Source organism: Neurospora hispaniola, assembly GCF_033458365.1.
Source record: "Neurospora hispaniola strain FGSC 10403 chromosome Unknown B0T23scaffold_1, whole genome shotgun sequence".
NCBI lineage: Eukaryota > Fungi > Ascomycota > Sordariomycetes > Sordariales > Sordariaceae > Neurospora > Neurospora hispaniola.
This window is the reverse complement of record NW_026944406.1, coordinates 3,340,465-3,365,769: the sequence shown is the minus strand read 5'-3', so window position 1 is coordinate 3,365,769 and position 25,305 is coordinate 3,340,465. Positions and strand designations below refer to the sequence as shown.

The following is a 25,305-nucleotide window of genomic DNA, read 5'->3' as shown; positions in this document are numbered from 1 at the left end:
CTGCGTGGAGCTCGCCGAGGTTGCGCAGCAAGCGCAGTCCCGGCCTGCCATGTCTTGGCCTGCCATGTCTTGATTCAGGACGGACGGGTCTCACTTCTCAGTTCTCGCCCCAACTGGCAAAATTCTGCGCACGGGCAGGACAGCCCGTGCCATGGCAGGAGTGGCTAGTGCTGACGATGGATAGATCAGTGACGACTCTATTGCACGTTCAAATTACATTCCAAGCTGGAAACAGCGTCGGGCATGTTCTCACTGTGGCCTACCTTATACACTAAGTAGTAATTAGTGTTAATAAAAGGCGGGATATTTCTACTATCGGTAGCTCGAAAAGAGAGCCGACCTCGGAGCTTTGATAAGAGAAATGACGTTGACACAGCCCGTCACACCTTCAAGTCTAGAAGAGCGGGCAATTCTACGCGACCCTCCCACCCAAGTGCTTGGTCAATAATTGTTCTATTGTGCTGTGATATCCCACGCCTTGTGTACGCAGTAGTGTACATGTGCAGATGGATGTGGAAAGAAGGAGGGTGGAAAGATTTTCACAGGAGAAAGGCGCGTCTCCGTCGCTCGCGAGACATGACGCATATTGTCTCGAAAACGTTGGTGAACAAAGTTCCTCGACGAATTGTATCGCGTTTGTCGCTATGCAATCCGCACTGCCGGTTCAGGCCACATCTGCTAATCTGGAGAGCGACATTTGGATGCATCTGATACAAATTGCAGAGCCAGGCGGGACCACATCCCGTCTACATACAAGTAGATAGGGACAAGACCATTGGTGGCCAAGTACACAGTGACAGACTGACAGGGACTACTAGTTCAACCCCACCACCCCGAGTGCCCCCATGGGCCCCACGCTCCCAATCCTCAATGGCATTCTGCGGCTGGGATTATTCGCGGGCTGCAACGCGGGATTTGAATGCCGCCTGGGAAAAAAAAATAGTGTACAGGCGAAGTGATGGTGGTTTCATGCTCGCCTCCAGGTGTCTCCATGTTCGGAGGACGGGGAAAGCACTAGGGACGAGGGGATCGAGGGGGGATCGAGACAGGAACAAGGATCCGATGTCACGGACAAGCGTAGTAGCTTCGTCCCATCCTCGCCATGAACCTCCGACCGTGGGCCCTTCCATCCCGTCTGTCTTGTCTCGCCCAGTCGAGGTCTCCTCCTTCACGCTGGCTCCTCCCCAAATCTTCAAGGTTACCTCTGCTTCCTTCCCCCAGTCGCCCCAGCTCTATTTTGTATAAAGTCTTTTCCTCTCCTCCTCCAGAAAACTGTGCCCCCTCTCGTCTTTGTTATCTTGCTCATCCATCTTGCCCTCCCGCCAAGCACAACTTTATCGATACCCGGTGGCCAACCCGCTAATTTATTTTTATCCCTTTCACCACATTCAAAATGTCTAACCTTCCCTCTGAGCCCGAGTTCGAGCAGGCCTACAAGGGTATGTCTGAGAGAAAAACCGATCGTTTAGCCGCGGACATAGAGCTGACTTGATTTTCACCACAGAGTTGGCCTACACTCTCGAGAACTCCTCCCTCTTCCAGAAGCACCCCGAGTACCGCACCGCCCTCACCGTTGCCTCCATCCCCGAGCGTGTCATTCAGTTCCGTGTTGTCTGGGAGGACGACAACGGCAACGTCCAGGTCAACCGCGGTTACCGTGTCCAGTTCAACTCCGCCCTCGGTCCCTACAAGGGTGGTCTCCGTCTCCATCCCTCCGTCAACCTTTCCATTCTCAAGTTCCTCGGTTTCGAGCAGATCTTCAAGAATGCCCTTACTGGCCGTAAGTGACCGAACAGATATACAAAACCAGAATACCAGATTTGCTGACTCGGCGTCTCTAGTGAGCATGGGTGGTGGCAAGGGTGGTGCCGACTTCGACCCCAAGGGCAAGAGCGACGCTGAGATCCGTCGCTTCTGCTGCGCTTTCATGGCCGAGCTTCACAAGCACATTGGTGCCGATACCGATGTTCCCGCTGGTGATATTGGTGTTGGTGGCCGCGAGATCGGTTACATGTTCGGTGCCTACCGCAAGGCTGCGAACCGTTTCGAGGGTGTCCTTACTGGCAAGGGCCTCTCCTGGGGTGGTTCGCTCATTCGCCCTGAGGCCACTGGTTACGGTCTCGTCTACTACGTCGGCCACATGCTCGAGTACTCTGGCGCCGGCTCCTACGCTGGCAAGCGCGTTGCCCTCTCCGGTTCTGGCAACGTCGCCCAGTACGCCGCCCTCAAGCTCATTGAGCTAGGCGCCACCGTTGTCTCCCTCTCCGACTCCAAGGGTGCCCTTGTCGCCACTGGCGAGTCCGGCATCACTGTTGAGGACATCAACGCCATCATGGCCATCAAGGAGGCCCGTCAGTCTCTTACCACCTTCCAGCACGCTGGCCACGTCAAGTGGATCGAGGGCGCCCGCCCCTGGCTTCACGTTGGCAAGGTTGACATCGCTCTTCCTTGCGCTACCCAGAACGAGGTCTCCAAGGAGGAGGCTGAGGGTCTCCTTGCCGCCGGCTGCAAGTTCGTCGCCGAGGGTTCCAACATGGGCTGCACTCTCGAGGCCATCGAGGTCTTCGAGAACAACCGCAAGGAGAAGAAGGGCGAGGCCGTCTGGTACGCCCCCGGCAAGGCCGCCAACTGTGGTGGTGTTGCCGTTTCCGGTCTCGAGATGGCTCAGAACAGCCAGCGCCTCAACTGGACTCAGGCTGAGGTTGACGAGAAGCTCAAGGACATCATGAAGAACGCCTTCTTCAACGGTCTCAACACTGCCAAGACCTACGTCGAGGCTGCTGAGGGCGAGCTTCCTTCCCTCGTTGCCGGCTCCAACATTGCTGGTTTCGTCAAGGTTGCCCAGGCCATGCACGACCAGGGCGACTGGTGGTCTAAGAACTAAATGGTTTCTCTACCGTTTAATGAGAATGGAAGGGGAAAAAAAAAGGAAGTCTTTATGATGGGAACTGAGCAATGAAAATTACGGGCCGGAGTTGGGGTTTGCCATGCTATCTTACCGAGCAGGCTTGGGTTGTTTTGGCGTTTGTGTCTATTTTAGATGGAGGCGGGTTTGATGACTTTCCATGTACATATACCATTGGTGAATTCATATCCTACCTGTCGATTCACACAAAACTTGACTTCCTTGCAACGCGTTCCTAGTGACCGTGATAATCTTGGCTGCGTGCTTCCAATTCCCTGTTGCGTGGAAATTGTACGTCCTCAATAACTGTAAGTGTGTCTGCCTTGCCAATTCCTTGCATTGCGCCCCATAGGGTTTGTCGTACTTAGAATTAACTTTGGCTGTTTCAAAATCCCGAACCACTTCCAGGCCATGTCAAATGTTGGTACCCGCAGCTTTGGCAGAAATCAGGGTAATACTGCGTTGAAGTCATCGATGACCTCTTGCGCCGCAGACAACGCCGGATCGTGTCATTCTTGTTCGAGACTGGATCCATATTTGGAGTTTCAAAAATTCCGATGTTGCCCGTTTCTGTAATTACTCTTCGCTTTTTTTTTCGAGTATTTCTGTTCCCCTGTTTCTCTCTGATTCGAGTTATCAACGATTCCGATTCGATACGGCGACTTTGAGAAATGGGGGCCGACTCATCACAGCTTTTAATTCCAGCGTATGGGTGTACGAGAGGCTCGCATTTCGTGCCCGTATCGTAGCTGGTGAGCTGGAGTATTGGAGTGTCTGATCCCATTGGACTGTTGATGGTGAGAGAGTTAGGGTCTTAATTGGACACTAACAGTTTCCTGTACTTACCGCGGCTCCAAAAGTTGGTGCAAGAGTAAACCACTTAGCGACAAATAAGCAGGTTGCCTAATTCCCGTGCCCTCGTTCAGCTTCCTCTGTACAACTTTAGCAACCGAAAGGGGTGATCATGATTCAAATAACACTATGAAGGAGTTGGGGAAGCACCGAAGTCAAAAGTCCAGGGGGTTGAAACAATGTTGTGGTGGCGATGCCTTCCTCCTTCAACATACTCTTCATCCTAGCAACATCTCTTGGCACAAATGATCTCGCCACGCATATCCAATTTCGCCAATCCTCGGACGGCACAACCACACCTCCCCACGGGGAACAGCTTGGTGTCACCTTGCGTTGGTGCTACTCTTTCCATTTCGGTCTTATGAAGTCTCTGATGACCCGAGAACCAAAAACTTTGAGGCTTCATTCACTTTGAACCCAGCAAACAGGGAATTGCGAATAAACAAAAAAAAGGAAAAAAGAAAACAAATAATTAACTAAGTAGAGAGGGACAAGCTGGCTCGGGACGATACAAGAAATCATGCAATTGGGACTTGAATGAGAATACAGGCATCACGAGGGAGCCTGCTTGCTGGGAAACACGAAGGGAAATTCTTGGATGTCAGCACCTTTGGACTAACATTTCAGAGCAAGGTACGGTGTAATGCGATGTTGGTGTCACTGGAAGTTGAGATCCAATGGATGATTCCAATTGAATTGCTGATGCCTTATAGGAAAGACGGGACGGCTAGATTGGCGCTCAAGGCAGTCATCAATTATTCGATGGCTTTAATAAAAGAACTACTACACTATAGGGTCAGATCGATATCGCTCGATTGACATCAAGCATTGGACGGAGCCTTACGGCTGCGTGTAGTACTGTGTAGGTACCTACTGATACCGACGTGCGTAAGTACCACGACAGATGCCAATCGGTTGGTACGCTGTCCCTTCCTCAGATCCGTCCCATCGCATGGAAGCGACGATGTCCAGCTGGTAACTATCGCAAGGCTGTCGAGTCGCACCTTCCCTCTTGGGGCTGCGACTAGAAACTGGCTTCCAGACCGTCATGATGGCGAGGAGTGAAAACTGCAGTGGCCGGTTCTCGCTCCCTTCGTTGCCTCCTGTTTCATTCAGTTGTGCGACTGGACAGAACCTCTCTTTCCTCAAGATATTACCCTCAGAGAGAGCAACCCATGGCGCGGCTGAGGTCGGTTGTTGATCACATTCTTAGGTCGTCTGGGCTAGAAATGCCCTTCAGACCCAATGCGAGTACAGGCATCTACGTTGCACTGGACTGTCTTGACCGAACATTCTTCGCACTCGGCGGCTGAGATTTGTAGTGTACCACCCTTGCGTTCCCTTGTCAACTTTTGTTCCCTTGTCGTTCGGCTAAACGTTAAAAGGAACTTGATGTCCGTAGCTCGTCTAGCACAGCCTCAGCCCTACTCGCCAGGTCGCTAGTCAGACGGTCCGTTTTGAAGACCTGACCGAATACCGAGTAAGCATGGTAGAGAGAGACAACGGATCGTTTCACCACCAACGAACTTTGCCATGTGGATGCTGACTAACAGAGCCCACGGTGATTCGAGTAGACTCGCGCTACTGGAAGCGAAGAAAAGAGGGAAAGGAACGACAAGAATCAACGTCACTACCGCCATGGGTGCTTATACCTTCAAGCATGTTGGGCAGTCCGCCCAGATTGGATCAGTCATCATGAACGACTCCCGAGACACAGACGGATAAGTATCATGCAGCTGGCATGATACCGTACATGATACAGCGCTGAATCGAGCCATTTCACCACCCGCTGTCGCATTGTCGACTGCCCTGGGTGCAGTATCTGCACGGCGTACTCGTGACCAGGCAAATGTTCTTTCCCGTTCTTCGACCACACGGACTGGCCGCCACGAGAACGGAGTGAGGGCCTTCTCTGCACGAACATCATCTCACCCACCTGCTTCAGGGCTGAATGCAACCTCGAAATGCGGGAGAGCGGCAGGAGCAACAGGCCGGTTGAAGATTACGCCGGGAACCGATCCCCATTCGTTTCTCCATGACGATGACTGCCTTCCGTGCCTCTTTCTCTGACGTCCCCCTTTCTCGGAATATCGCGCGTTATCTCTGAAAGCTGAGCCACATTGTGATCGGATCGTGGAGAGCATCCAGTCAACGTCCCCGTTCTGGCGTTCTGGCGTTCTGCCCGGACATGAACCGTAATGAGCCGGAATGAAAGATGACGACAATGGCAATGGCCACATGGGGGTCGTTCGTGATACCCAGTATCTGGTACAGTAGGAGAAAACCGACCTTGCATCTGAGTACTCGCGCATTGCTAACAATGTTCAGTAGTGTACAAGACAACAAGTCGAGGAAGGAGAAAAGACGGAAATGGAACTGAGAAGAGTTCTCCCAGGTCAGACTCGTGCGTAGCTCTCGTCCAGTAGCTTTGGGCTCGTCCTATCACCACCGGGGGTGCTAGCTTCGTTTCCAGGCCAATAAGATCGGCAATAGCATCTCTAAGCCAAGAAGTGCAGGGGCGAGAGGGGCTATCAACCACTCAATGATCCAAACACGTCCAATGGCAACTTCATCGCTGTGTGCAGGGCTCGAGACCCTTCTCCGGACAACACGAACTGCATCCATGACCAGAGCTGCAATCCACCGTCACAAATTGCCTTTGCGACAATAAACTCACAACAAAGCCTCGCGGCGCTATCCTCGTATCGAAAGGTCGACCCTGAATAGCAGCCAACGCCGTCAAAAATCTCAGGAAGACAGGGGCTTCAGAGTCACATGCAAAGCTCAATTATTTCCAGGCCGAAAAGAGCTTCAGATATGTTTCCCAAGCAAAGGCAAGATCTGGTGCTGATCGACGTGGACAGCAGCAAGGATAAGTCGCAATGGGTCCTGAAGAATTCAGCTCAGTCTTCGCTTGGCTGTGAATCTGCCATGTCAGTTGTATCGTTGGGATAGATGACGGGAGTAGCCGGCTCATCTATTCCGAACCACGACACCACTTGATACGCATAGTCAAGAGAACTCATCGTTGAACATCACCGAAGAATTCCCCCCCCTTTATCGTTATTTTGATACAATTTTCTCTAAAATGTTTATTTTTATTTTTTTGGGCTGTCAAAATCATAGAAGAGGCAAGGCTTCCTGTCTTGTTGTAGGAATCACCGTGGCTTGCAACTCCACACGAACTGCCCCCTCCCCATCCTTCGGGAAACATGAGGCTTGCAGTTCGTGTACCCACACCGTCATGATGGTCGACAACAATCAGCATCTTTGACTCGAGCTTTCTCATATATGGTGGTGCCATGCCGTCCCCATTGCACATTTTCGGTGGATATCCAGACGCTAGCAATGCACTCGGCGTACATACATACCCCTTGCAACCCTCCATTGTCGTCCCTGGGTACGGAGTACGGACCTCGGCCAATGGTGATTTGCATTTTCCGCTATAATGTATTTTTGTTCCGCGCAGCCTCGGGGAACCAAGGAGCAAGGTTCAAATTAAGACGGAGCTGACACTGCGCCTTCACGTTACCGATACTGAGCCATGAGCGCAGAGCCGGGTAACCGTTTTCGTCTTTCTCCACACGAAAGTATCAGATCTTCTACCGGAACGGATACAGACCGACGCAGTGCACAGCCCTCATCCTCCTTAGCCTATACCTCACGGAGTAGGTAAGGTAAGGTAAGGTAATACACTACCGATGTACAAGTCTATACATTTTCCACCCACACTTCCATGGAGCTTCTCGAGCAACTCTTATTGCTCCTTTGCCCTGTCGGGCTAGACCAGTGCCACGTTATGGCGTCTCCATCAGACAGTTAGGATACCAAGGACTAGGGCAGAACATGAGGTCGTTCTGGCCACCAGATATATCAGCCTGACACCTCCCATCCGCTCTGTCAACAGCGTCGAAATCTCTCCTCAGCTCCCCATTCACTCTCAAATTTCATTAGCAGTGTTGCATTGATTTAGTTAGAGTTATTTCATTCCTTTTCTCTTTACCATCTGTGGTCCACAAGATATATAGCCACCTTATACCCATTGTGTTGGCAACAACGGCCCCTCCATTGACGTCCTCAGCTCAAGCCCTTTTATCAGGAGACTTGGTTTGAACATATTGATATCCTCCGGACTAAGAAGATGGATAGGCTATCAGCTCACCAGTCAAACGGGGCTCCGTCGCCTCCGCCGACCCCGGCTTGTAGTGGCCACCAACTCGGAGTGAAAACCGACACCGCTGGCCTCTTCCTCGGCTCTACACATACGAACGGCGACTCAGACGCCTCCTTTACCGAGTCACCCGCGTCCGACTTCCCCCCAACTCCCCATAGGAGCCCCAAGCAACAACCTCAAGATTACTCTCGGTCCAAACAAGAGTCTCACCAGATCTTGACGGAGGGAGTCCATGACCACCAACCTGGGGGTCCTCGCGCTCGAGCCAACACCAAGGTGCGCAGCTATGTGGCCGACCAAGACCGTCAAGCGTTTCCAAGAATCTCGAAGCCTGTCGAACTTATACAGGTTGCCTACGATGTCGTGGTTATCGGATCCGGCTATGGTGGTGGTGTTGCGGCGTCACGCATGGCTCGCACAGGCTCATCAGTGTGTGTTCTGGAGCGTGGCCGTGAGAAGTGGCCTGGCGAGTACCCTACTGGTGCCGCGGATGCCTTCAAGGAACTCCATACCTCCGGTACTTTCGCACCGGGATCTTTGGATGGCATACCCGTTGAGACAGGTGATCCCACCGGCATGTATCACTTGATCTTCGGAAAGGGACAAAATGCCGTTGTGGCTAATGGTATGTATACCTGTGCAGAAACTTGATGTAGAGTCAGCTAACATGTAATTCTAGGCCTTGGTGGAACAAGTCTTATGAACGCTAATGTCTTCATGGAGGCTGATAAAGGTACCTTGGCCATGAAGGCCTGGCCTCCCGAGATCCGAAACAAAGTAGACTCTTTGGACAAGTGTAAGTTGAACGGCCTTCTCACATGCCCTGCGGAGCACAGGTGGTTCACAAGATGGATACTAATCTTCGCCATAGACTATGAGAAGGTAGAGAAAGTGCTCGAACCGGCAGAGTACCCCGATGACTGGCCCGAGCTTCCCAAGGCCAAACTCCTCAAGAAGCAAGCCCAGTATATGGGCTATGGTGACAAGTGGAGGAAGGTCAAGCAGACAACACGCTTCCAAAACGGCCCAAATAGCTGTGGTGTTGAGATGACCGCATCAGCTTTGACCGGCCAGGATGCTACTGGCGTCAACGACGGCTCAAAAACGACCACGCTGGTTACATATCTGGCTGATGCCTGGAACTGGGGTGCTGAACTGTTCTGCGAGTGCGAGGTGCGATACGTCGAAAAGGCCAAGGACGAAAATGGTAACGATGACGGCTATCTTGTCTACTTTGCCTGGCATGGCCGCAACCGTGGCCACTTCCAGGCCAACCTTCACGGCGATTTGATGTGGGTTCGGGCGCGAAAAGCAGTCTTCCTGGGCGCTGGCGCCCTTGCAACCCCTGAGATTCTGCTCAGAAGCAAAGCGATGGGACTTGAGATGAGCAACTTGGTCGGCCAGAACATGAGCGGTAATGGAGACATACTGGCGTTTGGGTGAGTTTTCATTTTCTTCAAATTGTTCGGAAATTTGTTTGAAGCGGGTTTAAGCTGACCTTTCACTATAAGCTACAACACCGACGAGACGGTGAACGGCATCGGTCGGGCATACCCTTCGCCATATAACCCCATTGGGCCTTGCATTACCAGTGTCATTGACTGCAGGCATAACCTAGAGAACCCTCTGGACGGATTCGTCATTGAAGAGGGCTCGGTTCCTCACGCCCTCGCCCATTTCCTGCAAGCAATGCTAGACTTGATGCCGGGAAGTGAAGAGCCCAAGAACCTGACTGTCCTTGACAAGGCACACTCTGCTCTGGCTCGTTACGGTAGCCGGTTCCTAGGCCCTTACTTCAAAAAGGGTGCCATTGAGAGGACACAGGTTTATCTCATTATGTCCCATGACAGTAAGCAGGCCAAATAAAGCTTGAGCAAAGCCCAATGATCGCGAAACTAACACCCTCACAGGTAACCAGGCCATGTTGACTTTGCAGGATGATAAGCCAGTTCTCGAGTTCCTTGGCGTTGGTCGAAGTGATCATGTCAAGAAGCTCAATAGCCTTTTGGCACAAGCGACGCAGGCTGTTGGCGGTACCTATGTCAAGAGCCCCTTCGACGCTATGCTGGGTAACCAGCAAATAACAGTCCATCCGATCGGGTATGTTACTCCTTACTTACCACCATACTTTCGTTTAAGTAGTATACTACGGCACGTATGGTTGGACTAACACAATCTCGAAACTTGTAGCGGAGCTTGTATGGCCCGAGACAATACGGGTCGGACCGGTGTCACCAATCATGTGGGTGAGGTGTTCACGGGACTCGGAAGTGAGACCCACGATGGCCTCATTGTCACAGACGCCGCGGTGATTCCCACCGCTCTGGGAACCAATCCTTTCGCCACCATTGCTGCCCTAGCGGAGCGGTCTGTTGAAGCCTACTGTCAACGCCAGGGTTTGCACATCAGCGAGGAGGAGAACGGCATCCTTGATCTGTTTGGTGAGCCACAACATAAGCCCAAGCAGCATTTGCCAGTGAGGACTGTCTCAAGGATCGAAGCCGTGGAAGAAGGGCACAGTCTTGGCTACGCAACCCGAGCTATTCAAATGGCCAAGGAACTTTGCTCGAGCGGCATGGGTTTCACTGAGGTCATGTCTGGCTTCATCCACCATGATCCCACCATGAAAACGGATGAACGGTCTACATACGAGCTTGCCTACCGGACCGCCAAATCGCGCTGCGAAAGCGCTCGCTTCTTCCTCAGTGTGCAGGCTTTCGACACCTTTAGGACCCTTTCGCATGCTCAGCATCGTGCCATGCTTACGGGAACCTTTGTGTGCCCCGCAATTCCCGGTTCACCGTTCATGGTTCGGAGAGGCGAATTCAATTTGTTCATCATTGATGACAAGGCGCCTGGTACCCGGAACTTGACGTATGATTTTGATATGACCGGCGTCGATGGCAGGAGGCTGCACTTCCATGGTTACAAGGTTGTCGATTCGTCTGTTGCGCTAAACCCTCTGCAGTTTTGGCGCTCGACTAGCACACTTTATGTGACCGTCAGCGAGCATGTGGATGGAATGTGCAGCAATCTTGACGATGAAAATGCTTGGAGGAGGGGCAAGGTGCTCGCCAAGGGCATCATGAACATCCAGCCAAAGCACTTTCTCTCCGAGATCATGACTATGACTCCAACAGGCAGCAACCTCTTGAAGAAGGTAGCCAGTGCGGCCAGTTTCCTCACTTTCTTCACCCGCAAGTCTCTCTCCCTCTTCATGGCGCCGTTGACTCCGCTCGAGTACCCAAGCATGATGCCCACAGGCTACGTCAACAACACAGCACCAACAAAATCCTTTGCCATCTATGCCGACGATGGAGTCTGCACTCGTCTGCATATGTGGGAGCCAACTAATTATCCTGATAACGACAAAAAGAACATCAAAAACCTCTTCATGGTTCCGGGCGCGGCAGTTGATCACCATATTTTTGCCCTTCCTACCATCCGGTATAACGCCGTCAACTACTTCAGACGCGCCGGTTATCGCGTGTTCATCACAGTTCATCGTATCGGACAGCTCATGGTTGCAGAGCACAACTGGACGACCTATGATGCCCGTCTTGACATCAAGGCATGCATGCACTATATCCGAGAGCACTACGGGAAAGAAAAGATCTACACCATCGCCCACTGCATGGGCAGCGTCGCCCTCTCTACCGGTATGCTCGACGGCACGATTCCAACCGACTGGTTCCTGGGTGTCTCCTGCTCCCAAGTCTTCATGAACCCTATCTGGCAAACCATGAACCTGATCAAGGCCACCACCGGCCCCTATGACAAGATCTACAAGGCCCTCGCCGGTAACTGGTTCAGCTGTAGCACCAGTCGCGACGACAGTTACGTCCAGCAAGCTCTCAACCAGCTGCTGCGTCTCTACCCTCAACCGCGCAAGGAAATCTGTAACAACGCGGCCTGTCATCGCACCAGCCTGGTGTTTGGCCGGTGCTGGAACCACAGCAACCTGAACGAGGCCACGCACCGGCAGATCGACCGCTTCTTCGGCGGCGTCAACATGAAGCTGCTCCACCTGCTGATGAAGCAGGGTGCCGAGGGCCACGTCATGGCCAATGAGCCCTTGTGCCAGCGCCTCGACACGCCCGAGAACATCCAACGGCTCAAGGGCATCCCGTTCCTGCTGTTCGTCGGCCGCGACCAAGCCGTGCTATCACCAGAGTCGACCGAGCGCACATACGAGATCTTGTGTGACACTTTTGGCATGGACGACACAAGCTACAAGAGGCGCGTTGTGCCCGGGTATGGACACCTGGATGTGTGGATGGGGCGGAATGCTTGGAAGGATGTCTATCCGTTTGTGAGGGAGGAGGTGGATAGGGTGTGCAGAGGCGAGACGTACAAGTTTGTGGAGCCACAGGATGAGTTCAAAGCGATGGTAGATTCTGGGGAGTTGCTTCATTGAGAGCCATGATAAGGAGACAAGGGTAACGACCACGGACCTTGATGATATCTTTGGAACCATGGGGATCAATTTTTTTTTTTTTTCCGACAAAAGTTGGATATTTCACTCTGCTTTTCTCTTTTCTTACCAGTACAGCGTCTGGTGCTTGACTTGGTATTGGTTTTCTCTTGTGAAAAATTCAAACGAAATCATAAATTGGGAATGAGGTTGATACCATGACGAGTAGAAGAGTGCGTACATAGACACTGAGCAAAATACTCTGGCAGGCCCGGAGATTCATATCGGCACAAGTATGATTGGCGATCCACGATAATAACCCAATATCACTCCCCTCTAACTCGTTTCTAGTCCGACGAAGACCAATCATGAATACGTGTGTTATTCTTCCGAACAGGTTCACACGTCATTTTCTCCTATAGTTTAAATAGCAAATACCTCCAATCGCCAAAACTCCACGACAACAATCTCCATACCAAAACGCCTCAATATACCAGTATGATACCTTTACACTTGGTTTAGACAGCCGTTATTTATCCCATCCCTCGTGATACACGCTGGCCGCATACTCAATCATCCCATCCCAACCCTCAAGAACCCATACCAATCCTTTTCACCACATAGCAGCCGCATCGAAATCAAACCTCTGCAACTCCTTATTCGCATCTTCCAGATCCTTCTTAGCCTTCATCCGCATGTAGAAAATCGGACAGTCCTTGCTACTGCAGATAACCTCGCAGTGCATCGACCCCTGACACCTCTGACACTGGGTCCAGAGCCTGCCGAATCTGACCTCCAGATCCGACACCCTGTCAAGCGTCTTTTTGTACAGTTCACCCACTCTCGGAGCATCATCCGCACAGACAGCGCCCTGGCTCTCCTCTTTGCCCGTCAGCGGCTTCTTGCAGCCCATGCAGGTTTGCGTCTTCTTGGCGAACTTCATGAGTCCCCCGACGGTCGGGGCGGCGACTGAGACGACGCGGGTGTGGTCGCCGTGCAGCAGCGACTTGGCTTTGGTCTCGCCCAGGATAGGCTCGAAGATGCGGCCCAAAGGCTTGGCCAGCTGGTTGTCCAGATAGTACTTGGTGTCGATGGGCACGTTGTGCTCGAGCACGTAGATGGGGTCCTCGGAGCGCTCAAAGTTCTTGGAGCCCGTGGCGCCTTTTACCATGACGTAGGCGACGCGGTCGCCGAGCCCCGGGGCAGAACCGGCATCGCGCTTCTTCATGCGCTGCGCGAGCTCGACGTGGGCTTGCTTGGCATCGTAGTTCTCTTTGGTCAGGGCCTTGGTGATGACGAGCTTAGACATGTCGATCTTGTTTTGCAGGAGGTCGGCGATGGTGTCTTTGACATATCTGGGGGTAGTAAATTAGCGCGATGTTGGCAATGGCAAAAGGGATAAATATGGCAAACTCTTACGCTTGGGCTCCAGGGACGTCTTGGTCGATAAGGATCATCCTAAGAACCTTCTCGATAACTGTCTGAACTAGCAAGCAGTTGTCACGACGAACCGTCTCGATACCCTTGGTGTCCATCTTATCGTACTTCTCAGGCTTGGTCCAGTACAGACCCGCATAACGCTTTTTGTTGATGAGAAGGTACGGGAAATAGACCTTTTCGAACTCCAACTTGATGGGCTTGATGAACTTGCCCGAGACATATTCGGAGGCATCTTGGCCGAGCTTCATGGCCTCAGCAAGATCCTTGGTTCCAAACTTGACCATGACGGAATCGGTATCACCGTAGATGACCTGAGCATCGTGAGAGTAGCCATTAGCAATGGTATACCGCTCCTCCACCTCCTTTTTGGTCCTTTCGATCATTTGACGACCGAAACTGGTGACACTACTGGCGATCTCCAAGCAAGGAAGCTTGCCGTTTGTGGCTCCCGTCAAACCGTAGACGGAGTTGGCGCTGACCTTCAAGGCCAACTGACGACCGTTCAGCACAGCCTTCTTGAATGGGTCCTTCTCTACGGCCAACTCGCGCTTCGCTTGCTTTCTGGCAGAGAGCAACTCCTCCAGAATCTGTGCCAAAAGACCCTTCCTCTGCTTAGTCGTCACAAACATGTCTCCGTTCGGAGTAACAATGTAGTCCTCGTCCTTCTTCAAATCCCATCTCTCGATATCCCGCTTCTTGATGAGTGTTGTGTAGCAAAGGTTGTGTGCCTGCATGATACTGGGATACAGTGAAGCGAAATCGAGAGTCGCAATTGGCACATCGTAATAGCCTCTTGTAGGCTCAATGACAGTAGCACCTTCGTACTGCTCTTCCGAGGACTCGGGACGTAGATTGGGAATGACCAGCTTCTGCTCCAAAGCCTTGCGGAAAAGCTGACTCAAGAACTTGACTTGCTGACCTCTGGCCAAGAGGAAGTTGAACGGCACACCCGTGACTCTTGCCATTTCCGTGTAGTTTTCTAAACATGATAGCTTGTCCATCAGCCTTTGCGGCAGGTAGGCGTCCTTCAAGCAATAAAGTGCAAGACGTCGCCTGGATTCTGGTGTGCCTTCGAACAATTCTGTGATCATGGAATGATGAACGTCTTCTTTTTGCTCCCCTAAGAAGTGCGAGCAGACAGAATTAAGGGTGTAACTCCTCAACTGGTAGTCGCGTTGTACGAGTTGAAGCATGTCGAGCTGAAGCCGTCCGTTGGTATTTGTAGCCTTGGTGTCACGGTTGCCCATCTGCTTGCTAGAGAAATTTGTCTCCTTTGCGACAGATCTTACCCTGGTACGAGACCAAAAGTCGAAATCCTTGACTTTGAGATGTTTAGCCCGGTCGAGAAGGTAGGGGAAATCGAAGTTGGCGATATTGTAACCGATGATGATGTCTGGATCGACCTGTTCCAGGAAGTTGCGCCACTCGCGGAGCATGTCCTCTTCCCTGTCAAAAGACAAAATCTGGGTAGCCACGATCGGGCTAGTGGTGTCAAGACAGAACACATTACGGACAAATGGCTTCTTCTCTCCGTACTTTGTGACAATGTTTGCGATCTGAATGACGGAGTCGTGTTGCGGTTCGGGAAAGATGCCCTTGCGGCCAGCGCACTCGATATCGAAGGAAAGAATTCGAAGAGGTGCCATCTTGGACCATTCGCCAACAGGCTTGTGTGCTATTAGGTCACGGTAGCTCATCTCGGCTTCGATCTGACAGTTGGAGTGTTTATCGTTGACAAGCTGATAGCTGCCTGCGGGAGCCTCCACCCAAGACATACCAGCAATCTGGTGTTTGTTAGCTTGGGGAATTCAGGGGTAGTGCGAGGGGGTGGCATACCGAGCAGTCAACCATGAACCGAAGCAAATACTGGATATCATCAAAAGTCATGATAGACCCATCGCTTTTCCACATGCCCTTCCAGTTGGCTTTGTTTGTTTCGATCAATCTTCGAACTCTGGGAAGAAACTTTGGGTCGTTGACGGTGACCTTGATGTAAGGGTTTTGTGTATTGCCTTGGAAGCCGTACATGTTCTCGCGCATCGTCAGGGTGACCGAATGGATGGCCGGTGTGGGCATGGCGAGCTGCGTTTCGAGGAATGCTCTGTACTTGGGACAATCATCGGGACCAAACGATACAGGGGCTTGAACGTAGAGGTAGTGTTTGAAATCTTTGACATGGAGGAGGACCGAGTTTCCATTCTCAGTAACACCAAACAGCTTAATGGTCGCTTGGCCGCCGTGGAGGAATCCCTCTTCAGCCTCAATGGACTGGAAGCAGAGACTGTCTGTAGCTGGGTTGTAGGTCGCTGGTAGCGGCGGGCGTTCCCAAGCTTGATCCTTTTCCGAATTATTCTGTTTCAGGTCGGAAATATCCTGGCTCATGCGCTCAAGCACCTCGCTCTCGAAGGCGCTCTTGGGTTGGGTTGAGGGTATCCTGCCCTTGCCGTCATTCTTGAAAGTTCGGAAGCGGGAAGAGGGAGGGACATCGTCGAGGCGTCTTTTCTTGGCTGAATCTGATGAAGCGGCGGGAAGATTGTGAATATTGCTGCGGGCGCTTGACGCCTCGCCAAACGCGCGCTTCTGGGGCAACGCTGAGGGCGCCATTCTGGCTCTTTGGAAGTTGAGTGCCTGTGGCAGAGGTCGGCTAGGATAGGATCCACAAAGATGGACGTCTTTCAGGACATGGGGTTATTGTCTTGTGGAAAATTCAGTGTCAGCTTTGGCGAAGAACAAAAAAGAAGAGCAATGATGACAGCCAAAGAGAATACGTCTGGTTGGAGAGAGGGGACGGAGAATGTGAATTGTAATGGGATGAAATGGGAATCGCGACTATACGCGACGAACGTCTTTGTTACGTGACAAGCACCCACTTTTACATCGCGCCGTTAATTACCTGTAACTGCACCTCTTTAACCCCTGCAAATAGAACGAGGTACCTCTTGCGTTAGTACCACCAAGTCAAAGCACCGTTTGCGGACAACGTCTTTCTATCGACGAACCCGAGTGACTGTACCGGTATTAGTAGCCCATTCGAACAACTTCAAACACATCCTCGAGCTTGCAAATGGCAACTAGAGAACTGGATGATGCCGCCCGGTTGCTTCAATCGAAGCACGTGAGCTCGCGTCAGACCCTAACCCTGTCCTCCTCCACTTCACGTCTCTCGCAGTGCGGCGACCGGGGTATGCCCCGCGTCTTCTCTCATACCACTTACAACTTTCACCAAGTAATTGCATAACCTTACATCACTTGTTATTCTCCCTTGGAAGGTCAGGCAACAAAGTCTGTGAAGTATCGCTCCCTCGAGTATACGAAGTCTACCTCAATAACATTCACAGTTTAACTTGACTGAACTGCCAAACCCAAAAGTCATACCAACCAACGCATTTACTACAACCTCAAGACCAAGAGACAACATCCACACAAATGGCCGACCGTCGTCCCGGGCCCAACTTCAAACCCGCTGCTCCCTCGCGAACTGCGCCTCCTCCACACACCGGACTTTCCTCCGCCGGAGCAGGAGCGGGAGCGGGAGCAAGAGTCGGAGCATCAGTCCGCCGCAACCTGTTCCAACAGCCACAATCACAACCAGCTCAGGCATCTCGACAACCCACTGTTGTTCCAGATACTCAGTCTCAAGGACACTTTCAATCCCAACAAGTCTTTCAGTCTCAGACCTCTCAGACCTCTCACTCTCAGATCCACCAGAGCAACTTTCAGTCACATATACCTCACCCACAAGCGCATCACCAACAAGCTTCTTACCTCACCCAACCACCTTCTTCCTACTCCGACTCCTACCCCTACCCCCAAGATCTTCTCAGTCAACAACACCAACAACTACCACAACACCACGAAGAAGACACCAAAATGACCTCTTCACAAGAACCCCAACCCTTAACCGACGCCATCACAGACCCCAACCTCGAAATAGTCGTCCGCGACAAAGAAACGGGAGAAATTGACTTGGGTCACGACCCTCCCACGCCCCCCTACGATGAGGAGATGGAAACGATTATGGAGACCCGAATGGAGCAGGAGAAGGAAAGGGAGAGGTTGGCGGATGCGGTGAGGGAGTGGTTGACGGAGCACGAGGCAGAGGGGAGGGGGGATGTTGGGCCAGAGGGGGCTGGAGGAGGAGGGGGAGGAGAAGGTGCTGGTGGGGGAGGAGGAGGTGGGATGGATACTGAAGGTATGTTTTTCAAGCTTCAGTTGCGCCGCCATGGGCGCTACATGTGAGGAAGACGGCTGACGACTGAATATAGATCTCCTGGAGGCAGTCAAGGCGAGCTTGAAGGCCAAGGTCGCGGCGTTATCGGAAGATAATTGGATGTTTGAGAGGGAGGAGGTACTTCATTTGCACTGATTGGGGAGGCATGATTGAGTGACGAGCGGCACGCATTTGTTGACACGACTGGATTGCATTCATGGTAACGAGACTGGTTGGTAGTTGGGTCTGGTTCCTTCTCCGAGTTCTTTCTTCCAGCACACTACTTGGGTTTCTTTTCCCTCTGGATTGTTGTATTATCTTAGCATAACCAGCGTATACCCCCCCATGATTACCATTTTCACCTTTAACAGGATCCTAGTAGACTACGGGCAAAGCATAAAGCGAGAACAAAGGCATACGTCTGCGCCTTTCTTTACTGAAACCCATCCCTCTTCACCATTTCTTTTCTTCTCAGTCCAGTCCCTCAGCAGTAGGCGCCGCCTCAACCCTCCTCACTGGCGGCCTGCCCCCAGCAGCGCCCGCACCACCACCACCGCCACCGCCGCCGCCGAATAAGCTACCCATCATATCCAGCAATGGGTTAGACTGCCTTGGCCTTTGAATACCAAAGTACATCTCAGCAATCATCTCCAGCGCGCCGTCCCACGCTCCCCCCAGCTCGGCAAGATTGCTCGCATATTTCGTCTTCAACTGCCTGAACAGATCCGGGGTTCCCTTCTGCACCGCCAGCAGCAACAGTCCCAAGAAATTCAGCAGCGGCAAGCTCGGGAAGATGCGGATATCACTACCCTGGGAACTCTCCACGTTTTGCACGCCGAGCGACGAGTTTTCGACCGTGAGCGCCGAGACAAAAGCGCGGTATGACGTGTTGGCCGCGCGGACATTAGCCAGCAGCAGATACGGCAGGATGGCGCGGGCGGCGAAGAGGGCGGCCGTGTGCGGTTGCTCGCTGTCCTTGTACCACTCGTACTCCATGCGCGTCAGCACCTCGGCCGACTCCTTGGTGCCTAGAACCAAATGTTTCTCGGCCTCATCCGTCTCGTGCTTCTCGGCGGCTAGGGTGCCGACAACGTGGTGCAGTTCCGGGTCGCCGGCAGGGTATTCGCCAAACTTTCGAGACCAACTGTTCAAATGAAAGATTTAGTCCCTCTTCTTGCCTTTTCAATTTTCTTTATATCTTGTCCTCTTTTCTGTGCAAACCCGCGTTACAGTTGGAAAGAAGACTTACTCAAAAACCTCCTTCACAAACTTCTTCCTGGTCGGCTCCTCGAACTCAAACAGCCTCAAACACGTCAACAGCCGCCCGCGCGACGCCGCATCCGGCTTGACTTTGCCTTGCTTGTAAACGTCCACCAGCAAGATGGCGAGATCGCCACCGGCGCCGCCCGCTCCGGCCTTCAGCAGCGCCTGCGACACGCTGGACAGAATGTCGATGGCGGCCGGCCAATTCTCCGCCTTTGTGTACCGCGCCGCAACCAACCTCGTCTCCTGCCCGGCCTCGTACTGCTCCTCGAACTGGCCCTCGGCGATGCGCTTTTGTAGTCGCGCAATGATCTTTTGGATCTTGGCGTCTTGTTTTGAGGCCATGGCTATTGCTGTTGCGGGTATGATGGCGCAAATATGTTGTGTGGTTCGGGTGATTTGGTTGGCGACGTGGAGTTCGTGACACTGCCCCTGATGCTGTAGACTAATCGGTTCCTATCGTGGATACCGACCCAAGCGATGTTCGAGTTATACCGCTGATTGCTCGCAACTAGACCGTTGATATACAGATGCCAATCAAAAACGTCGAGATATCTGCGCGATTCGTCGGCAGCTGATGGTGATTTACAGTATCGGTCGCCTTGTGGAATTGAAGGATGGCTGGAATTCGCCAAATCCGAGAGACGGGACGGGACAGACAGCTCACAGCGTCAAAACCCCACTGACAAGCATCATAGCTCTTGCGTGGGTGCGCCCGCCCCGCATGGAAAGATGGAAGAAAAAGGATGATGTCGGAAGTGGGACAGGTCTTAAAGGTGGGGTTTTTGCGCGGCAGGCAAGAGCCCTCAACGGTCATGTGTGCTATATACGCTACTATGGCGCCTACACAAGAACGGCCCAAAAAGGTGAGCGCATCTGGAACTCCACTTCCCCCCTATTCCGACCTCGTACCTTTGTTTGTTTCGCTTTCCGAAGTTGCATAAGCTCGACAGCCGCCTTAGATATCGAACCAAAAAGGAAGCAAAAACGTTGCTCGAACCAGGTTTCGAACCTGGGACCTTTCGCGTGTGAGGCGAACGTGATAACCACTACACTATTCGAGCTCCGATTATTGCTGTTGATTTTGTCTAGTTCAGCCGCCTATAATGACCATGGTTCATCTCAAGGTTCGTTGCCTCAAGTCAATCTTGTCGACGATGCAGGAGCACAATTACCTATTGATCAACAAGTTCGTACATCCGCTGATTTTCTCAGTCAGCCCGCCTTTTCGTCATTTCAAGCAGTCATTTCGGCACACTGACACAAAGCATTTACGGACTGGCTACTGTTCTTCTTCACAAAGCGGCTGCCCCACGTAGGGTATCATGTCCTATTGCATTGATCACAACACTACCCTGCCTACTATTCTCCTCCGAATCTTTTGCTCTTCATCGCTTAACATGCAAGTACGCAAAACTGTTCACTAGTTTTGTGATGGATGTATGTCACATAGAAACATAACATCTTCGAGTCGAATAGAGTTCCGCTATGCAAACTCATCTGCTTAAAGTGTCACAGATATTGTTAAGCAAAGTCGCTGTGTTCTCGAAGTTATGACACCATCGAGGAAGCTCGCGAACCAATCATCCACTCAACTCCTCCGATGCTGCTTCTCGCCACAGCTCGGTCTGAGACTCGACTTCACGTCCAGTCCGACTTCAAGACTTTGGGCATTCAGGGCTCGAATGCAGCCTTGCACGTCTCGGCAAACTTTCCACCGGGGATACGCTCTGCTTCGCTTGGGCGTCTCTTTCTGATCCCCATCGTTTATGGGGTGATCCTTGTCCAGGGTCTGGGGCATTGCCGGGTCATATGGCTTGTGTGACTCGGAGCGTGCTAAGTCCTGTTGCTTGTACGCAGTGTTGGAGTCTCTAGTTTTTGCGAATGGTGGAGAAGAACTCTTGCTCGAACAGTCTGTCCATGACGCATAGCCACCAATCCGAGCTCTTGAACGATCATTCTCAAACAACTTTCTAGTTCGCGTGTGAATACGCGGGAAAGCAATGTTTGGTTCAAACCCCTCGTATTGAGGCGCTAATTCCTCTGCCTAAAAGTCCATAGTAGCGCGGCTATATGGCTGTGGGGTGCTGTCTGAGGTCGTCGCGGCAATGGAAGTGTTGGGTGCCCTGGCGAGAAAGGGATTGTTACTGCGCTCTTGCATCTCTGGGCTCTTCGCCGGTGTGGTGCCATCGTCGGCACCTTTAGTTGGCTTCAGGGTAATACCAGAGTCCTCAGTATGGGCACTGGATCCGCTGCCCTGGCTGCTAACGGTGTTGGTGACGACTTCCGCTTGACCCCACTCGACATCCATCTTGTCCTCGTCAAGGGACACCCGCCTCATCCTTTCTGATGCGGCATCCATCGAGGTATCAATGTTCGATGACTCCTTTTCCTTGCTCTCTACCTTTTCTTCATAGGGTGGTGTGAGCAGATCGACTAAAGTATTGGGATGCGGAGCACGGCCATCTTCCTGACGTAAGGAAGGAGGGAGACCGTCCATCATATCATGGTCAGAGCTGGTGGTAGCCTTCTCCGCGCTGCTTCCGTACACCGATCCGCTGGCAAATTCGATGAACTCTTCGTCACGCATTTCCTCATCTAGGTCCCCCGCTGATGCGTGATTAGTGGCCATTGAGTCGAGACTGTTGGACCTGTTACGTCTTTTCGAGTCCGGAGACGACATCGAAATGGGTCCACGCTTTCTGGAGTCTTCGTGCTGTTCGTGCTCATTTTGCGCCAGCTCTTGGCTGAAGAACTTATTGTCAAACCTGATAAAGGCCTTTAGAGCGTCATTCAACGGGATTGGTTCAGTTTTCATTGCCTTGTCCGAAGCGTAAATCAGAAGAGGTTCAGTGCCGACCGCGCAAGCCTGCGAGATAGCAGTCTCGTAGGTTGTTTTCTGATAATATAACGTTAGCAAGCCCGATCCGCCCATCACTGTCGGTCTCATGGATCTTATGCAGAGAAACTTACTTCGATCTGCACGGCATAGTTGTTCTCGGAATAGCACCAAATCTTATACCACTGTTCCGCAGGAACCTCACCATTGTCGAGGTCAATAAGCTCTACTTCCTGTTTCCGCAAGAACACTGTGTTCGGCTCGCTTGTCATGCCACGAAGAGTATATTTGGCCGTGGGGACCCATGAATTGTCCGGGGCAGGAACAGTGAGAACCTTGCTATGTTGGTCCAAAGCGTCCAAAATGCGTCGTTTTTGTGGCGCAATAGTGCCTGTGAATCAGAAGGTCAGCATTTCAGTACATTTGATGGCATATGGAAGAAGAAATGAGCCTTAGAGAGTGGCCACAGTGACCCTACCTTGCATGATCTGTTCGATTCTGGCTGCCTGTTCTGTCAGAAATTTGATCTTGCGCTCGTAATAAGCGATGACGTTCGCCTCCTCCGGTGAGACCGGAGCCTCCTTATCAGCGCCCGCTAGATAAAGCTGGTAACCATTCCCATTGTCGCCAACATCGGAACTTGACTCTTGGAAGTTTCTCCAGGATGCCCGATTTTTGACTTGTTGGATATGGTCTTTGCAGCGTTCAATACTGTCTGCGATCAAAGTACGACGATCCACAGGTTTGCCCGTTTGGTTATTGCTCCATGTTGTCAACCTTTCTTCCTCCTCCACACATTTGCGATATGCGTACACAAGTCTTGAAAGATCTGCTTGTAGTTCGTTGATTTTCTCTTCATTGGATGCCAAGTATCGGTCAAGGTATATCGTCTCGGGTATGTCAAGAGCTGCCGGGAGTCCCTGTGATGCTTTAAGCCCAATAATGAGTACCTCGGGAAGCTTACTTATGGTGCTGTAGGGGGCGCCATCCAGTGACTCTATTGAAGTATTCCGGTCCACCCAAAATACCTTATCGAGACAGCCGTAGAGGTTGCCTGTGGTAAGATCGACACCTTCGCAGTCCAGAATGTTGACATGTTCTTCCGAGGAGCCTTCTGCTGTGCCGTATAGGGACTTTTTATAACACATGGTGAGATCGTCCCAGCTGCCATCATTTCTAGCTTTCAGCATCTCCAAGTGGCTGTCGAAGAATTCCTTCTCGCTATCCCAGCGCTCTTCGACCCCGGGAGCTCTGCAGTCCGCCAAGATGTCTGCCGTGCCGTAGGCCCTTTCTGTTGAGTCCAGGAATGCTACCAAGCGATGAAGCTCGTCCGACCACGGGGGAATCAACTGATCCCGTCCCGAGTCAATTTGTTCACTACGTGCCTGGAGCTCCGGGGGAAGAATCTTCTGTCCCTTCCACCATTCACTGTTGCTTCCATAGCCGTGTTCCGGCGCAGCGCCTATCTGGAGCAGCGCGTTCCGTGCGGCGGGGATGGAGTGTAATATCGTCAAAATTCCACCGATACGGTGTCGGTTGGTCGAATTTTCGGAACGGTTCCTCAAAAAAGCCGGGCTCCCGGGAGCCCTTACTCTGCTGACTGGTCTTGGATCCGTTTGGCAAAGCCTGAGGGGGACCATGGCCCATTGATTCGGATCATAGTCCGTCCTATTCGCTGGACCAAAATATGCGCCATTGCTAGTGACGCCCGATTCTTGGGGTGGGGGTGGAGGGGGCAACTGCGGCGGTAATGAATGTCCGTTGGTACTCGGCTGAGGGGTGTGCATGCCCGAAGGATTCATGGAAGCCGCAAGGGCTTGTTGTAGCTGTGCGTCCTCTTCCTGTTGGTTCGTCGGGGCACCGGAGGGATATGTGCCGGTAGTCATTTCCACAGCGCGTCCGATCGGAGACCGATTGTCAACCCTCGAAGGGGGCCGAGATGGAGCAGTGGGATCATATCCCGGGTCGTATCCGTAGAGAACGGGGTTGTTGTTGTTGTTGTTGTTGTTGTTGTTGTTGTTGTTGTTGTTGTTGTTGTCTGGAGGCTGAATATGGAAAGCTAACCCGAGCTTGTTAGCAGAAGATTATAACATGGTATTCAAGCAGTTTTAAGAGTCGAACCAAAACAGAAAGCTTACACTGATTGGGCCCATAAACAGCTGTAACTCCATCACCTTCACGATTCGCATTAAACACACTCTCATCCCAGGCGTAGGTCTTCTGAAACTGTACCCCGAGCGTCAGTATCCCATTTCCGTCTCAACATGATCCCCGCGGGGTGGTGCGCTGGAATCTAACCTTATCCAAGTCGTCTAGGATCATGTTGATGACCGCTTCCAAGTCACCACTTTTGGCTCGCAGAGCAGCTGCGATGGTCGGCTCATCACCGTAATTGGTGATGGCGCGCACCATTTGGATTTTCTCCTGGTAGTCATCCATGGTGACCGATGTTCCTCTTTTGCGCCGCTAGCCGTATCACCGTCGTGCGAATTGTAGTCGGCTCTTGCGCTCGTTCACTATGTGCCGCCAACAGTCCCAGCGTCTCGCGCTCCTGGTCGGAGCGTGCCGCAGGTGGTTGAGATGTAGCTGGGCTGCCACTGATCGAGAGATACTTTGGCCACAGGGGTGGAGGGGAGGGAAGCAGCTTGCGTCGGTCAAGAAGAGAAAAGAATCCTGATCGCAAAAAGCCCTATCGATTTATGTAAATCTGTAAATTGGGTCCGAGAGGGGCGGCGAATTGTGTGGCGATCGGATGGCCGAAGCGAGTAGGAGAGAGTTGGTAAGTTGAGGTTTGCGTAGGCTACTCTGACTTAATGATATCGGATCGGCGGGGCAGCGATGGTGACCTTGATGGGCAGGGCCTGCGAGACGGGACCGGGGGTTGGGGCAGGAGACGTTTGGAATGTACTATTTCTTGGCGTTTGTCGAGCTACTTTGCTGGCTTTAAGAGCGAAAAGGATGAAGTGGGCGAAGGATAGCCCTGCTCTTACTTTTTGTTGTTATTGTTGTTGTTGCTGTTGGACGAAGACAGGGCGAACGAGATGATGGGAAGCCAGATCGGGATGTTGTTTGCCTTTACGTTGTCAGACAATGAAATGCAAGAGCTGCTTGATGAGGTACCCGAGCCCTGTACCTACGGTAGGTACACAAACAATGCGGCAGGGGCAGCTTTTGATTGATGGCAAAAACTGCGGGGAATGGGGGAAAG

At 52.1% G+C, this 25,305-nt stretch overlaps 6 protein-coding genes and 1 non-coding gene across 7 annotated transcripts; 3 read left to right on the top strand and 4 right to left on the bottom strand.

The window, feature by feature from the left end:
* Nucleotides 1–1,393: 1,393 nt before the first annotated feature.
* On the top strand, nt 1,394–3,217 carry B0T23DRAFT_434783 (NADP-specific glutamate dehydrogenase; the record flags this gene model as incomplete). The annotated part of the gene is made up of 3 exons (XM_062840511.1): nt 1,394–1,439; nt 1,505–1,780; nt 1,842–3,217. The coding sequence occupies 3 exons, from the start codon at nt 1,394–1,396 to the stop codon at nt 2,882–2,884; spliced, it is 1,365 nt and encodes a 454-aa protein (XP_062697193.1). The 3' UTR covers nt 2,885–3,217.
* A 4,305-nt stretch (nt 3,218–7,522) lies between these two features.
* On the top strand, nt 7,523–12,802 carry B0T23DRAFT_20084 (uncharacterized protein). The gene is made up of 6 exons (XM_062833381.1): nt 7,523–8,556; nt 8,611–8,727; nt 8,803–9,370; nt 9,443–9,780; nt 9,842–10,031; nt 10,122–12,802. The coding sequence occupies exons 1-6, from the start codon at nt 7,899–7,901 to the stop codon at nt 12,346–12,348; spliced, it is 4,098 nt and encodes a 1,365-aa protein (XP_062697192.1). The 5' UTR covers nt 7,523–7,898; the 3' UTR covers nt 12,349–12,802.
* Nucleotides 12,803–12,836: 34 nt separating this feature from the next.
* Nucleotides 12,837–16,623, bottom strand: B0T23DRAFT_19982 (DNA polymerase family B-domain-containing protein). The gene is made up of 3 exons (XM_062833360.1): nt 15,622–16,623; nt 13,765–15,569; nt 12,837–13,700 (listed from the first exon to the last, which is right to left on the bottom strand). Exons 1-3 carry the CDS (start codon nt 16,387–16,389, stop codon nt 12,959–12,961), a joined length of 3,315 nt encoding a protein of 1,104 aa, XP_062697191.1. The 5' UTR covers nt 16,390–16,623; the 3' UTR covers nt 12,837–12,958.
* Nucleotides 16,624–16,727: 104 nt separating this feature from the next.
* B0T23DRAFT_450334 (uncharacterized protein) lies at nt 16,728–18,614 on the top strand. The gene is made up of 2 exons (XM_062841088.1): nt 16,728–17,977; nt 18,051–18,614. Exons 1-2 carry the CDS (start codon nt 17,212–17,214, stop codon nt 18,149–18,151), a joined length of 867 nt encoding a protein of 288 aa, XP_062697190.1. The 5' UTR covers nt 16,728–17,211; the 3' UTR covers nt 18,152–18,614.
* Nucleotides 18,467–20,082, bottom strand: B0T23DRAFT_349870 (uncharacterized protein; the record flags this gene model as incomplete). Its single annotated transcript, XM_062836044.1, has 2 exons — nt 19,245–20,082; nt 18,467–19,139 (listed from the first exon to the last, which is right to left on the bottom strand). The coding sequence occupies exons 1-2, from the start codon at nt 19,601–19,603 to the stop codon at nt 18,467–18,469; spliced, it is 1,032 nt and encodes a 343-aa protein (XP_062697189.1). The 5' UTR covers nt 19,604–20,082.
* Nucleotides 20,083–20,249: 167 nt separating this feature from the next.
* On the bottom strand, nt 20,250–20,322 carry B0T23DRAFT_t20. Its single transcript has one exon. It is a non-coding gene; the product is annotated as a tRNA-Val (tRNA).
* An 860-nt stretch (nt 20,323–21,182) lies between these two features.
* Nucleotides 21,183–24,788, bottom strand: B0T23DRAFT_19886 (uncharacterized protein). Its single transcript, XM_062833344.1, has 5 exons — nt 24,396–24,788; nt 24,236–24,323; nt 22,576–24,156; nt 22,232–22,488; nt 21,183–22,157 (listed from the first exon to the last, which is right to left on the bottom strand). The coding sequence occupies exons 1-5, from the start codon at nt 24,534–24,536 to the stop codon at nt 21,306–21,308; spliced, it is 2,919 nt and encodes a 972-aa protein (XP_062697188.1). The 5' UTR covers nt 24,537–24,788; the 3' UTR covers nt 21,183–21,305.
* Between the last annotated feature and the right edge of the window lie 517 nt (nt 24,789–25,305).

Bases quoted from the DNA above. Each gene is read 5' to 3' on its own strand.
- B0T23DRAFT_19886 (XM_062833344.1), bottom strand. From the start codon at position 24,536: ATGGATGACTACCAGGAGAAAATCCAAATGGTGCGCGCCATCACCAAT. The intron at 24,324-24,395 runs GTTAGATTCCAG...CTCGGGGTACAG, and splicing joins TCCTAGACGACTTGGATAAG to TTTCAGAAGACCTACGCCTG. The intron at 22,489-22,575 runs GTAGGGTCACTG...TCTGATTCACAG, and splicing joins AATCGAACAGATCATGCAAG to GCACTATTGCGCCACAAAAA.
- B0T23DRAFT_20084 (XM_062833381.1), top strand. From the start codon at position 7,899: ATGGATAGGCTATCAGCTCACCAGTCAAACGGGGCTCCGTCGCCTCCG. The intron at 8,557-8,610 runs GTATGTATACCT...ATGTAATTCTAG, and splicing joins AAATGCCGTTGTGGCTAATG to GCCTTGGTGGAACAAGTCTT. The intron at 9,781-9,841 runs GTAAGCAGGCCA...ACACCCTCACAG, and splicing joins TCTCATTATGTCCCATGACA to GTAACCAGGCCATGTTGACT.
- B0T23DRAFT_19982 (XM_062833360.1), bottom strand. From the start codon at position 16,389: ATGGCGCCCTCAGCGTTGCCCCAGAAGCGCGCGTTTGGCGAGGCGTCA. The intron at 15,570-15,621 runs GTATGCCACCCC...AACAAACACCAG, and splicing joins GGTTCATGGTTGACTGCTCG to ATTGCTGGTATGTCTTGGGT. The intron at 13,701-13,764 runs GTAAGAGTTTGC...TACTACCCCCAG, and splicing joins GACGTCCCTGGAGCCCAAGC to ATATGTCAAAGACACCATCG.
- B0T23DRAFT_450334 (XM_062841088.1), top strand. From the start codon at position 17,212: ATGGCCGACCGTCGTCCCGGGCCCAACTTCAAACCCGCTGCTCCCTCG. The intron at 17,978-18,050 runs GTATGTTTTTCA...GACTGAATATAG, and splicing joins AGGTGGGATGGATACTGAAG to ATCTCCTGGAGGCAGTCAAG.